Source organism: Ictidomys tridecemlineatus, chromosome 4 (assembly GCF_052094955.1).
Source record: "Ictidomys tridecemlineatus isolate mIctTri1 chromosome 4, mIctTri1.hap1, whole genome shotgun sequence".
Lineage (NCBI taxonomy): Eukaryota > Metazoa > Chordata > Mammalia > Rodentia > Sciuridae > Ictidomys > Ictidomys tridecemlineatus.
The window spans coordinates 91,063,647-91,079,447 of NC_135480.1; the positions used below are offsets into that span (position 1 = coordinate 91,063,647).

Here is a 15,801-nt window from a genome sequence, read left to right on the forward strand (position 1 = left end):
GAGATTCAAAGCACACATATTCTCCAGCATAGCTTAGTGCTCAGGGCATAGGAAGCACTATGTGAGAGGGGGACACTTATTACTAAGTGACAAAATTATAACTAACAAATTCTAACAAAAATTATTATTACTTATTACTAACAAAAATTCCCCTGTAGGCATTTTGGTGAAGATCTGGAAAGTTTGATACAATGGAAAAATCAAAAGTTCAAACTTAGTATCTCAATTGACCAGCTATATTATTTTAGTCAAATAACATTAAATTCTGAGTCTAAAAATTTTTAAATGTAAACTGAGATTTATTGAAACTTTTCAGTTTGGGAGAGATTAAAAGACTTAATGTATATAAAATACTTCATATAAGTCTGACATATAGAAGATTTATGACATATATTTTCTTTGATCTTATACTTTAACCCCTTGATGTTGTATTTTCTTGATCATCAAAGTATATATAACTGCAAAAAAAAAGTGCCCTTCATAGGATTATTATATAGATTAAATGATTAAACAATTAGTTTTCAATGTTTTCAGTTCCACTTATTTAGAAAGATACAAAATCTACAAAGACACCAAAATAATTTCAGTCTAAATAAAAACAGCAATACCTTGAATATCTGTTGTACAAAGAAAGCCTTTGCCAAATATTTCTAAAAGCCTAACAAAATGTCTCATTATTAAGATGGAAATAATAATGAGAGAATTCATGTCTATTCCTTTTTCCTGACCAAGTCAGTCATTTGTAGTGGTAGATTCCATAGATTGTAATTCTTCAGAGGATCAGAGTCATATCTAGTTTGCTTAGCCTTACATGATATTGCCTAACCAATTGTTTAGAAAATAGTAAGCATTAAAAAAATTGTTGAACAAACAAGTTCAAAGTCACTCCTAGTAAGGCTGTAGACAGATTCATGTAGAAACAGCCTTCATCTAAGCGGAAATAGCAAGCTGCCTCCAAAAGAAGCCTTTCTTCATTATGGACAGTCAGGGTACACTCTAGACCTGTGTTTCTGTGCATGTCCTGATGACATAGTCATTTGACCATCAAAATTACTGTGTTTCTTCAACTTTAACAGGTCTCCCAATAGGAAATATTTGCATATATTCGGACACTGTTGTTAAAATTACCATATTCCCCCCAAAGTCTGAGGTCTGAATTAATGAGGTTTTACTAAATTCATTTTTTTATGGTTGGTTTAACCTGTGAACAAACACATTAAAGGCAAGTGATAAAGCAGAGTAATTTCTAGAATTGAATCTACATGTAAATTTGATCTTGTAACATTTGCACACAAGGTGACAATTTCTGATGCAGTAGGAAGCATTACAAATGTGCAGAAATCAATTCAGCCATTAGGAAAAAGCAAGAGTTGCTAGGAAACCATATTCCAAATAGGGAACATTATAGTGGTGACCCAGACAATTACCATATGCCTGACATGACATCAACACGAAGCTTAACAGATTTTTAAAAGCACTTGTGACACGGAATTATTAGTGCCACATTTCCAAATCAGGTGATTAAAAACTTGCTTTCAATTACTCAAAATTGTAGAAGAGGAAGATACAAAATCTAAGTTAATAACAGTAAAGTATGCTTCCTAGGGCTAACCAGGTCTTTCCCACATATTTAGGATGCATGCACATTTTTGTACACTGTGTCTTACAACATCACCAAAATGAATAAACAATCTACTTTTCAAATCTGTACTTTCTAATTCCATGTGTTGTATATTCACATAGAGAAAAGATTTTTTTTAAATTCTAATTTGTTATATATGACAGCAGAATGCATTACAGTTCATATTACACATGTAGAGCACAATTTTTCATATCTCTGGTTATATTCAAAGTATATTCACACCATTGGTGTCTTCATACATGTACTTAGGGTAATGATGTCCATCTCATTCCACTGTCTTTCCTACCCCCATGTCCCCTCCCTCCCCCTCCCACCCTTTGCCTTATCTAGAGTTCATCTAATCCTCCCTTGCTCCCCCTCCCAACTTCCCTCCCAATCCCACTATGAATCAGCCTTTTTATAGCAGAGAAAACATTTGGCATTTGGTTTTCTTGGATTGACTAACTTCACTTAGCAATATATTCTCCAACTCCATCCATCTACCTACAAATGCCATGATTTTATTCTCCTTTATTGCTGAGTAATACTCCATTGTGTGTGTGTCTGTGTGTATGTATGTACGTATAATATTTTCTTTTTTTAAGATTTTTTTTAGTTGTAGATGGACACAATATCTTTATTTTATTTATTTATTTAATTTATTTACCTATTTATTTATTTATTTTTATGTGGTGCTGAGGACCAAACCCAGGGCTTCACATATGCAAGGCAAGCTCTCTACCACTGAGCTACAACCCTAGCCCCATATATCACATTTTTTAAAATCCATTCATCTACTGATAGGCATATAGGTTGGTTCCACAGTGTAGCTATTGTGACTTGTGCTGCTATAAACATTGATGTGGCTGTGTCCCTGTAGTATGTTGTTTTTAAGTCCTTTGGGTATACACCGAGGAACTAGGTTAAAAGGTGGTTCCATTCCTAGTTTTCCAAGGAATCTCCATACTGTTTTCCATATTGGCTGCACCAGTTTGCAGTCCTACCAGCAATGTATGAGTGTGCCTTTCCCCCCACATCCTTGCCAACACTTATTGTTGTTTGTATTCTTTATAGCTGTCATTCTGCATTCTGACTGGAATGAGAAGAAATCTTAGAGTAGTTTTGATTTTCATTTCTTTAATTGCTAGAGATGTTGAACATTTTTTCATATATTTGTTGATTGATTGTATATCACCTTCTGAGAAGTGTCTGTTCAGTTCCTTGGCTGATAACCCACATAATTACAGTTATTTTATAAGAGACAAAGGCACCAAAAACATACATTGGAGAAAAGATAGCCTCTTCAACAAATGGTGCTGGAAAAATTGGAAATCCATAAGCAACAAAATTAAATTAAACCCCTATCTCTCACCATGCACAACACTCAACTCAAAGTGGATCAAGAACCTAGAAATTAAACCAGAGACACTGTATCTAATAGAAAAAAAAGTAGGCCCAAATCTCCTTCATGTGGGATTAGGCCCCTACTTCCTTAATAAGACTCTTATAGTGCAAGAATTAAGATCAAGAATTAATAAATGGGATGGATTCAAACTCAAAAGCTTCTTCTCAGCAAAAGAAACAATCTGCGAGGTGAATAGAGAGCCTACAGCTTGGGAGCAAATTTTTACCTCTTGCACATCAAATAGAGGACTAATATCTACGATATATAAAGAACTCAAAAAGCTACACACCAAAATACAAAATAATCCAATCAATAAATGGGCCAAGGAACTGAAAAAAGGTTTGAAAAGCTATACAACCCAACATAAAATGAACTTAGGATTAGTTGGTAAATTATAGGTGATTTTGACTCTCTGCTATGTGCTAGTTCAGAAATTACTTCTTTTTTTTTTGTAATTTTAAAGCACTATAAAGTTACATTTAAATATTTTTGAACCTTTATTTGGGATGATAAATGACATTTCAAGACAGAATATCAAATATAAAACAATATCTAAGTCAACAGTGCAGTGTGGTTAGTGTGTAGATAATACATAACTGCTTTACAAATTATTGTAGTTTGCTATTTTCATACTGTAAGATTCAAGCTGCTAATGTTGGTATATTTCACAATAGCCTTAAAAGAGACTAGGTTAAAATGGCAGTAAAAGATAAAAGGTCTCTTATTCAATAATGTAGAAGAAAGACACCATGGTCTAAAGGTAATGGGCTCACCTTTCAAGATGGGTTGGTGAAATCACATCTTAATGTCTTTTCGGGAACAAGAATCGGCAAATAGAGTTTTGTTCTTTACATAAACTCAGATAAATAAAAATTTTAGCTACCTAGCTCCTTGGAGGCTCCATAGATGTATGAGGAAGCACAGCACATGAAAATCAAATAAAAATTAATACCTTCACTAATAAAATTTTTAGCCTCTTAGGACAATGTGTCAGTACTCCTGGGAGAGAAAAGAGACAGTTTAAAATAAGTAAAATAGATTATAACTTCTTTATAAGTATTCACCTCATAGTGATAGTATTTAATAGAGTAACTTAAAAATATTTAAAACAAGTCTCCACTATAGAATGTATGTCCCACCATGCATGGTGGCATAGGACTGTAAACACAGTGACTCAGGCAGGGGGATTGCAAGTTCAAGGGAATCATAAGAAACATATAGAGGCCCTAAGTAATTTAATGAGACACTATCTCAAAAAGTAAAAAAAGGGCTATGAATGTTGCTCAGTGGTAGAGCAACACTGGGTTCAATCCCTGGAACCAAAATAAATAAATAGGATGTGTTTCCATTCAAAAATGTGAAAGTCAAAAGACTCGCCCAAAACAACAATGAGCACTTCTGCACTTTACACACATAGTTACATGTCAATCAGTTTAGCATTGTTCCTGTTGCTTGGCTTTGTTTCTTCTTTCATTAACTTACTACTATTTTTTTTTCATGTAGCACAACTATGTAAATATTCTCACAAACTGCTTGAAAAATCAGTGTGGCAAGTGTCATAATAAAACTCTTCAGCAATACCAGCATTTTTTGAAATGTGCCTAATAAACTCCTTTTCCATAGATTGAAAATATGACTAAAAGTCTGTGAAAATAAAATATTGGAATCATTCATGATTACAGATAAAAGCTAAATTTTGTTAGCTGTGGAATTCTCTCTCATTGACATAACATTGCAGACATAATATAGTATATTAAATCATTATGCCAACATCTTATAGAGGGATTATAAGGCATTAAGGATGCTCTATTAAAGCTCAGCACTACAGCAGCATCTCAGATGAGAAATTCTTTGAAATAAATATTTTGTTCAACATCTAAAAACAATTAACCAGAGTATGATGCAATGCTCCATTCAAAAGATAACCTAGAGCCAGGTGCATGGTGCATACCTGTAACCTCAGGGGTTCAGGAGGCTGAGACAGGAGCATCACAAGTTCAAAGTCAGCCTTAGCACTGGAAAAACACTATGTAACTCAGTGAGACCCTGTCTCTAAATAAAATACAACAATCGGGCTAGGGATGTGGCTCAGTGGTTGAGTGTCCCTGAGCTCAATCCCAGATTACCTGCCCCCCACAAATATAACCTATGAAATAATATAAATATAACACTTTTAACCATGTAGCTTCTGCATGACAATTCACAATAAAGAATAAACTGTGGGGAAAATAAACAGAAAAAAATAACAGAAACATGATTTATAGATGTTCCCACCCTGATTTGGCCAGTGATTACAATTTTCAAAATAATGATAGAAGAACACTATAGTTATCTGCCACATAACTGGACCTGTTTTATTTTCTAATTCAAAAATAATTTCAAATGGAATAACTCTAAAACAGATTATCTAATTCTATTCTCTTTTAAAGATAAAACTGAATATAAATTTAAATTTCTTAAAGACCTAAGTGATGAAAAGTCTAATTTAATAGATAATTGAAGAGGCAATAGGAAAATATGACAGTATGTTAACATGTTTTTAGTTAATACAGTGTAGTGATTAGGGGCTCTGGTTAGTTTTTTTTTTATCCTTTCATTCATTTCAAAGTGGAAATAATAGCAGTACTTCCCTCATAGAATTATTGTGAGGCTTAAATGAGTTATTTACTACAGGAAAGCACTAAGAACAGTGACTGCCTCACATACTGTTACATGTTTCCATAGATGTTATGTTTTTCTGCAGGAGCTATCTGTCACACAAATAGATGTTTTTTGTCTTTTCTATTTAATTTCATCTGTGACTTGGGTTTAAAATAGGCATAATTACAGATTTGTGAGAGTGAATTATTATTAGTTAATTCTTATGAAAAATATGCATCACTTTGAACTTCCATGCCTAGTAATAGCAGATTATGCAATTTACATAACATTCTGCAGGTCCACTGACAAAGCAATGGAAAAGTACTGTACCAAGAAATGGGGAAGATGAACCTAAGAAGAGATTAGCATAAATTTGGGGGTGCTTCCCCCTCCCCCGACAGGCATCTTCTGACTTTAAAGAGGTAACTTCGAAAAACAGTACTTCTGACAGCCTTGCAGGATTAGGGGGACAAATGTTAAAGTTGTGCCAAGGGACAGACCTTAGCAAAAACCTCCTTACTTTGAGGTAAGACCCTGACAGACAATACCACAGGTATTAGGGCAATACCAAAAAAGTCATGAATGAGAAATACATTAGTCTTTACAGAACTCCATATCCAACCTAATGTACCTGATCCCTGATTGCTAGAGCCCCAAGCATCTTCCAAAACCACATGCAAAATATCTCTGCATAAAGGTAACTAACATCAGCTTAGGATTCAATTATGTCTATAACATTTTATATATAATCTCCAACAATAGGCACACAGAAGACAACAGAATTTAAAACTATGTGAACAAAGAGATAATGTAATAGACAAAAGGGGCTCTAGAGAATGGATTTAACAAGCAAAGAGTTTAAGATCACTATAGATGATGTATTCAAAGAAATAAAACAAATGAAAAATAGAATCAGGTGATAGAAATGTTAAACTGTTAACTTCCATAATCAACATTAAGCATGATATTGATGGGTTTAACTAGTGATTTTTTGAAAATCAGATAAGAGGAGTAACAGTGAGTTAAAAGACAAATCTAAGGACAGAATATACAAACCTCCAAGAACTAAAAGAAGCAAACTACAGAGAAGAACATGTAATCACCTCATCTACTGTTAAATTCTCAGTGAGCAAGTACTTAAAGTGAAAAAAAAACCCTATACATATTTTCAATGCCACATAAAATCACTATTTATAAACTAGATTTATTAAAAATCTATGTAGCCATAATTTTTACCCATAATAATATATAATGTTTTGTATATTATCACTACAATAAGTAATAACTTGCTAGAAATGTCAATATATGCATTAGATAGGAGATTAAAAGTAAACTCATGTGTCTAATAGATAAACATGAGAAGTGGAAACAACTAGGCTTAGTATCTTAATAATAAGTTAATATAATATCTATGTAATTAATGACTGTAGTTCTTTCAGATCTCTTAAATTTTTCTCACGAGACACAGAATTTACAGGTAGAGGATCTCACATAAATATACATACTACAGAATGAAAAGTAATAATTAGGATTTTATAAACAATTATCAAGAAACCACAGAAAATTAATTGTTATTATATAATTAGCTTTTCTTTTTCTAAATAAAATCTCAAGCTGTAATCTCATGGGAGTTAATTAAATATAGCAAAATTTGCAAAGATCAAATCTTTTCAAAATATTAAAATAACAACATTGAGTTTCCTTAGCAAATAGAAACAACTATTTAAATTTAATTGGAGAATGATTATTTCATAATCTAAAAAAAATCCTATAAATTCATTAGAAGACGTTGAAGTTTAAGGAGCTACAATTTAATGTATTACAATAAATGTAAATTATACATTAATATTTCTGCTTTTGACTAGGCAGTTAGAAAAAAATTCACAACATTTCCCTGATTTGCAATTGAGATTGCTAAACACATTAGTATTACAACATGATTACATATTGTTTTTTAAATCTGCTTTGTAATCTTTCTATAATTGCCTCATTATATGAAATGTACTGTTCTCTGACCTAATGAAGGGAATTTGAATTGTTATGTGTATGAGATGAAAATAGTTTTTTTTTTTTTAAACTGCAGTCCAGAATTAAAACTTAAACATTTGGACACAATATTCCTCCAAAGCTTAAATTTTTAAAATATTTCTTGTTTGTATAATATATTTAAAAACATCTTCTAGTCAGTCCTCAATCCAATTTCCCTTTCTTTATAAGCATACTTCTTTATAAGAATAAAGTACAAGCAGTAATAAATGTTTGGTTATTTCAATCAGAGTGTTTAAACTATTAGTGTAAGCACTAAAAACTCTAGCTAAAATACTTTTGTAAGATTAGGCTCTCAAGATTAAAAGCATAAAGTTGTACATTTTCTAGTGAAATCATAATATAGCTAACTTGAACAAAAGAGAGAGAATAGAAATCTGATTTTACTTTTCAATTGTCTATTTTTAAAAAAATACCAGAAAATCAGGTTCTCCCTAGGGAGGATTTAAAAAGGAATGGTCATAATGCTGGCATTTCCATATTTTCAGCCAGAAGAACAATGCATTATTTTAATCAAGCATAAAAATTTCGAATCACTATTTTCAAAATAAGTATGAATTACAGTAACTGGGGCTAAATTTTCATAATTCATTGTATAATACCATATTCATGTATACTTTATAGATATTGTCTAATACTAGCCTCTGAGTTTCATTTGAGTTCTTATTGAACAGTAATTTGCTTGAATATATAGGGATTGAATGGCAATACATTACATTGCTTGATTAATTTTAATTGAAAAAATAAATGCAGGTAGTTTTACAATTAATGAGACAAAAACATTGCAAATCACTTCCAAGTAATTACAATTGACTCTTTTCATTCTCATTTGCCATCATTACAGGAAGCCTCTTTGGTTTATAAAGCCATATTAGAATTATCTGTTTGTTTTTCAAAATTTGAGGGGTTGAGAAAATTTTATTTTTAGAAATTATTGCAACATATATGGCTTTATATTTTAAATAACATAAAAACTTACATAAAATTTACATTTTTTGAGGTAAACAAATACCTGTTCATATATGAACTCTACTGCAACACTCATGCATTTCACAGTGAAAGATTCTCTCAAGTTTAGAAATGTTCCCATGGCATCAAGCTAGAGGGCAATTCAAAATCAAATTAACATGCCAAAAAATAACTCCAAACCATGAAAATATTATAAATTAGTAAAGAAGCTAAAATTATTAAGGTGGTTTTATTATTCTGAAATCTCTTTCTGCATTCTTATTAAATCTTTATGGACATTTCCTTTTCTGATTTAATAAAACTATCTGATTCATGAGACAGAACTAATATTATATCCCGCAAATGAAAATATTGATGAGCACACTGTAAAACACAATTCCCTGGTTTTGATCTCTGGTAACTTAAGTTTGTTTTGACAATGACGAAATCAATTTCAAGTTCAGTCAGGAATGTGTGTACTTGCAATTTTCAACAAACTGAGAAAGTATTCCTTTAGTCTGTTTGCCTGGCACTAGTTGAGGTGCCTGCCATTCATACACTTGAATCACTCATAATTATGCCCTGAGGGAACATAACCTAGATTTTTTTTCTTTAATGCTCCCAAATTCTATTTTCACTACTGATAAGAATGGTAAGAAAACACCATTCTTTAAAAAGTAAAATATAAACATATATACATATATATGTGTGTATACTAAATACTAAAGAAAAGTAATAAAATGAACAATTCTGCACTAGTTTCACTTTCCCCATTACATCCTTTCCCTTCCCATCATCTTTCTTTCCCTTGGAGGTAAGCATCATCTAGAATTTTGTATTAATCACTCATTTTCTTTCCTTTATACTTTTGCCATCAATGTAGGTATTTCCAAATAGCATTATTTTTTTCAATTTTGCCAGCTTTGAGTTTGAGATAACACTGTAGAATTTGTCAATGGTGGTTCAATGTTTTTGGCAAACATGCATGTTATTGTCAGTAGCTGATATCATTCATTTTCCCAACTGTAGAGTAACAATACCATAGAAATATATATATATATTTTCCTACCTATTTGATGGTTGGTGGATACTTGAGTTCTCTCCAATTTTAGATTATGAAAAGAACTGCTATGAATAATCTTATATGGGACTTTAGCTACATGTGCACTAGTAATTCCCTTGGACAAACGTCTAGAAGAGGAATTGCTGGATTGAAGGATATGCACAACTTAAACATTCTAAGTGCCAAATAAATTCTACTATTTATACTGCCACCAGCTGGGAGTGAGGTTTCCTGGGCTCCAGATCCTCATCAACAATGGCATTGTCACATAAGGAAAGCTGTACCACACTGGTAGGCAGGAACTCTATGTCATGGTGTTTCAATTTATATTGATCTGATTACTTATCAGTTTAGCCAGAGATACTTTTATTGGTTATATATTTTATAAAAAATATTCTTCTGGTTTGTGCTTGTCTTTCTATTCTCTTTAGGTGTTCTTTGATAAACAGAAAAGTTTTAAATTAATATAGTAAAATTTATACATAGTTTTCTTTAAGATCTACAAATTTTTGATGTGACTATCTCACAAAAACACTCTTCCCTAATCTATGTCAAAATTGAGGATGTATTTATAACTTACCTGGAATTGATATATGTATAGATTCATAGAGAACCAATGTCTATTTTTTCCACATGGATAGGCAATTGTCCCCAAACCATTCATTGAAGAGCCCATCCTTTCTCTACTAATCAATGCCACTTCTAGAATTTATCAAGTGCTCTTCCTTTCTCATCTCATTAGGATGTGTTTAGAATGATGTCTTTTGTAGAATTCTTTAGAACTGCTGAGTCTTACATCTCGTCGATGTGTTTTAACAGTTCCTATATCTCTATTCAGAACCCCAACTGAACATTATTACATATCTCCATTTCTCCTCCATGTGTCCTACATATCTTATATTCTCTTGTTTGTATTTCCCCACTTTTAATTATCTGGCCTTAATCAATGATAATTCCTTTAGTTTTACCTTTCAGTGTGCAATTGTCTTGCTGCATCTACATCTAATCTGCTTTAAAATTCCATCCACTGAGTTCTGTGGCTTTTTTTGCAGGGGGCTTACTCAGGAACACTCGACCACTGAACCACATCTTCAGCCTTATTTTGTATTTGATTTAGAGACAGAGTCTCACTGAATTGCTTAGCACCTCACTTTTGCTGAGGCTGGCTTTGAGCTCATCATCCTATTGTCTCAGCCTCATGAGCCGCTTGAGTTATAGGCATGCAGCACTGTGCCCAGCTCTCCTCCTTTTGAAAGTATTATGTTGATTGCTTAGAAGTTCTCTGGTTCATTTTCAAATCTAGTTCCTTATTCACATTTACCAATCTTTTATTTCTTTAATTCTATTAAGCACTGTCAGTTTAATTCAGCATTTTATAATTTCAATATCTGACAATATTTCAGATCTGTTTTTCCTCATCTATGATTTCTGCTGGTTCTTAGCTATAGTACTTATTTCCTCTTTGGAGGCTTTTGTTTTGTTTTTATTCTTTTCCTAGTATTAGCAACTCACTTTCCAGAGCACTTTATCTGTGGAAATTATCTGAGGATATAATTAAAATCAATGTCTTCCAGGGAAAAACAGTATTCCCCAATCTCCTACTACCATTGCTAAAATTTTAAATTTACCAATTAAAAAATCTATTCATAGTGTAATTGGCACATTTCTCCTTTTCCTATGAGTTTTCTCAGTGATGTGATTAATAATGTTTAAAAAATATTATTTACATACAGTTAGAAAATACTTAACCTGGTGTTTTAATAGTTTTAATCTGAAGTGTCATTCACAGTATCTAATTTGCTCTAATGCTAGAATGAGAAATGTTAAACACATTTTGAGCCCACTTCCCCCCTATTTTCTTCCTTCCTATCTTCCTTTCTTTCTCTCCTTCCAGTACTGGGGATTGAACCAGTGGTACTCTACCACTGAGTTCCATCCCCAGCCCTTTTTATTTTTTATTTGAGACAGGGTTTCATTAAGTTGCTGAGACTGCTTCAAGCTTGCCATCTTCCTGCCTCAACACCCCCCCGCCCCCCCAAGTAGCTAGGATTACAGATGTGTGGCATTGTGACCAGCTTCCCTATATCTTTTTCTTAACCCAGAGTTGGCTAGCTATTATAAAAGAGCTGTATGGGATTCAAGGTTACTTCTCTAAAAACAATATTTCTGGTTTAAAAGCATTCACAGCAATGACAATTCTGGGGTCTACCCTTGAATTCTAGTAGAAATATAGTTAAATGACCTCAACTGTTCACCAAGGTAGATTCCAAATTGTGGCAAGCCATTGAGACCCAAAGAAGTACAACACACCCGAAGCTAGATTTCCTACTGTTTGAAAATTCCTTTCGTTACTGGGATCCAACCCTGAAGCTCTGCCATATGAAAACTATAAAGAACTCCGAGGTCTGAAGCTTCATAAGGACAACTGTATACTCCCTACAGGAAGTTGTCCAAGTTCTCCCTTTTCTTGATGCTTTTATTTTACTTCTTTTTGAATTACCCCTCAGACTCTGATTCTCACCATCATCCTTCCCCTTTCTTCTTTTCATGGTAATTTGTCTTCTACTTACCTTTTCCAATTTTGAACCATTTTCCATTTTTTTTCTTTTTCCTGGTCATTCCTCGTTCTCCTTAAGACTAGTCTAGATTTATAAACTGCAGTAAGAATTCAAAAGGGAATTTCCTCCTACCTCCAGTTATAGGGTTTACTACTCACACCAGGTTGCCAAAGGGTTACCTGAATTGGCCTTCCATCAGGTGTCAGCACCTCTTCTGAAAGTTCCATCATCTTCAAGGCCATCAGAGCGATGGGTTTGGCATGGCAGAGGCTTTTTCTGTGGAGTCCTGCCGCAACACAGTACGCATCACCTATTGTTTCCACCTGCAGCAATCAGACAAAATCAAATGCAAACGCTATGAAAATGAGCCAGAAGAGAAATGATTAGTTATCTGCAATCACAAATGTTGCTGAAAAACATGTCAGGCAAACATCAATAAATTAAGCAATTAGACAACTGAGTATAATCATAGCAGAGTTTGCAAACAGCCACAATCAAACATTGACATCTCACTCCAGCACTGCTCATTATCACCATAGATGATCACTGAAATTAGGAGCAACTGGAATATGAAATAATTATCCCCCACAAAAATACTGATCGTACTGTCAGTATTTTACCTAGATAATTTCCAATAATAATAACCTTTTCAAGAGCCAATCTCATCATCTTCAAATTTTCAATAGTCCTTCTCTGCAAAGCCTTGTTTTCCATTATTTCTACCTTCTCAATTGTTCTACACCTTTTCCTATATCTGTAGTTTGTTGTCAAGTCTGATCTTACTTATTCTTAAAAATTATAATGTCTAAAATTTCTTGACTTTATACTCCATACTATTAATTGTCACGCAGTATATACACATTCTCTCATTTTATTTTCAAAAATATCCTAAATGGAAGAAACTAGTAGTAGTTATATTTAAGAGAGGAGAAATTGAGGTACAGAGATCCATCCATAACTGTATAATTAAATAGTTAACAGGTACTGTTAGGGAATTTTCTGGGCCCTATTTTAATTCTATTTTCAGTATATGTGATGATTTGCCATTTTTGTTCTTAAATATTTAAAATATTTATCCTGGGTTAAAACCCCCAAATTTCCAAAGCATAAACATGACACAAAAGTTAGAAATAACTTATTTTCAAAGTAAAGTTCTCTAATTATCCACTGAAGATTTGGTGGTAAAATACTCAGTAGTTCTAATATTATTAATTAGACCAAAATGATAAATATTGTATTAAGTGCCCAATATCACTTTTTCTGTGAAGCCCTCAATGGTCCCTTCAATAGTTCTTAGAAAGAGAACTAATATTTATTTTGTTTCAACAGTACTTTCCATATATCCCTGCTGTTGCATTCATCATGGGCTACAGTCAATATCTATTCATATATAATCAATAAGTATACCCAGCTAAGTCATGAGCTCTTCAAGGATGGTACCGTATCCTTTTCCTCCCTGTATTCATGATGCCCAGCATAGTGTCTAATATATTGTTATTTGCTAAATATCTATCAAATGAATAAGTAAATCAATCATGTTAACCATGATTAAAATACCAACTTAATTATTTACTTATTTTCACTATTAATTCTTGAGCACCATGTAGATCTCTGTTCCATGTGTATATGTATATGAAAAATACCCAGGGACTCAATGATATTTTTACCATGAATATAACAAGAATTACAAAATATCTATTAAGATTTAATATCAATCATTAGATTTCATGTGAATGCATCTAACAATATATTATTAAAGATGAAGTACCTTAAACAATTTGAGCACTAACTTAACAAAATTATGAGAATACTCATAAAGCTCATGGGACTACAACTGACAAACTTATCACTTTATTAGCAGAATATTATCACTTGATTTTCAGGAAATATGTATAAAAATGATTAAATACCCTGAGACCCATCATGGCATTCAAAATTTTACCTGAAGACTTGTTTTCAAATGCTGGAAAAATAGAAATAAAATTATGCTCTAAGAGTAGAAAGATAACGTAACGTGAGTTGGCAAAGGCTTTTTTCCATAGGTCACAGTATATACTTCCCCAAAAGAATTGTCAATGAGGAAAAAACCTAGTAAATAATCAACAGCTAAAATGTGGCTATTTACCATTTTCCCCCAAATAACATGGTGTCCTTTGATATTCCTCATGTTATCCTATCCTTTTATCTTTATATACAATTTTAAAATCTAGAATGCTGTTAGTTATCTACCTTGAAATTAACTTCTGATTTTCAGATATCAGAAGTCAGGGGCAATAAATTACTTGTACAAATTAAATTGCTTTGTATTCACTCTGAACATACATGTTCCTGGAACTTGATCTCTTCTTGGAATTTCTATTAGCATTCTCTTCCCCATCACCATCATCTTTCCAGCAAAAAGCAATAGTTTCATTAAAAGGGTACTTCTAAAATTTGCACCACAAGAATTCATAAAGATTACTAATGTGTTGCACTTTCTCCTTAGAATGATATAATGCAATAGAATGGAGAAGATGGATTAATGTGACCAGTTGCTATAACAATAATTTTTTTTTGTAAAATAAGTGAAAGATTGAAAGGCAAAGTTTACATATAACAAATTCACATTAACATTTATACATGATTATTTGAACATTTAAAAAAAACTGAAGTCAGATCAGTAATCAGAAATAATAGGACAAGGAAGTTAGGTAAGAAAAAGATATTTTAAAAATGACACATAGTAGGATGTGGAATGCTCACAATAAATGTTTATAAATGCTATTTACAAACACCCAACATATATGAAAAAAAATCCTAAAAGACATTGATTTAATAGACTAATCTAAATCGTATTCCAGCAACCACATAAACTCCAAATATTTATGCCTTAAGACAACAAAGATGTGTTAGTCAGGTTTTATTTGTTGTGACTGAGATACCTGGCAAGAATAACTTAAAGGAGGAAAAGTTTACTTTGGCCTCAATTCATGGTCAGCCAACTCCATTGCTTTGAACCTGATTTGAAGCAGAATATCACAACCTAAAGTGTGGAAAGGAAAACTGCTCAGCCTGAGTGAGCAAGGAGAGAGAGACTAAATGTAATCCCCAAGAGCATGCCCCCTTACTTCCTCCAGTCCTGCTCTATCAATCTACAGTTGCCACCAGTAATTTATTCAAATTATTAATCCATCAAATGGGTGAGTCCACTGATGAGGTTAAGCTCTCATAAACTAATCACTTCATCTATGAATATTGCCACATTGGATAACATGTTTCCAATACATGAGTTTTTTGGGGGGATACTTCATATCTAAACCATAACAAAACGTTTAGTTCTGATTCATGCTTAAACATCCATGCACAGAGTGACAGGGTAACACCTTGTGCCACATCATTCCAGTAATAAGACTAATAGAAACTCCACATCTGGAACTGGTTGCCATGGCAGAGGGAAAGATGTTCTGACAATTTGTACAAGAGCTCTTAGAGCTTCCTCCCAGATGTGACACATGTGACTTCTCAAGATTCATTCACAAAG

The 15,801-nt window shown here is 32.8% G+C and overlaps 1 protein-coding gene across 1 annotated transcript in view; it reads right to left on the reverse strand.

The window, feature by feature from the left end:
* The window catches only part of Gucy1a2 (guanylate cyclase 1 soluble subunit alpha 2), a 277,284-nt gene that overhangs the window by 72,388 nt on the left and 189,095 nt on the right, over positions 1-15,801 (reverse strand). Inside the window, exon 6 of the mRNA XM_078046945.1 lies at positions 12,461-12,604. Within this exon, the coding sequence (XP_077903071.1) occupies positions 12,461-12,604 (144 nt within the window). The remainder of the gene's footprint in view (positions 1-12,460; positions 12,605-15,801) is intronic.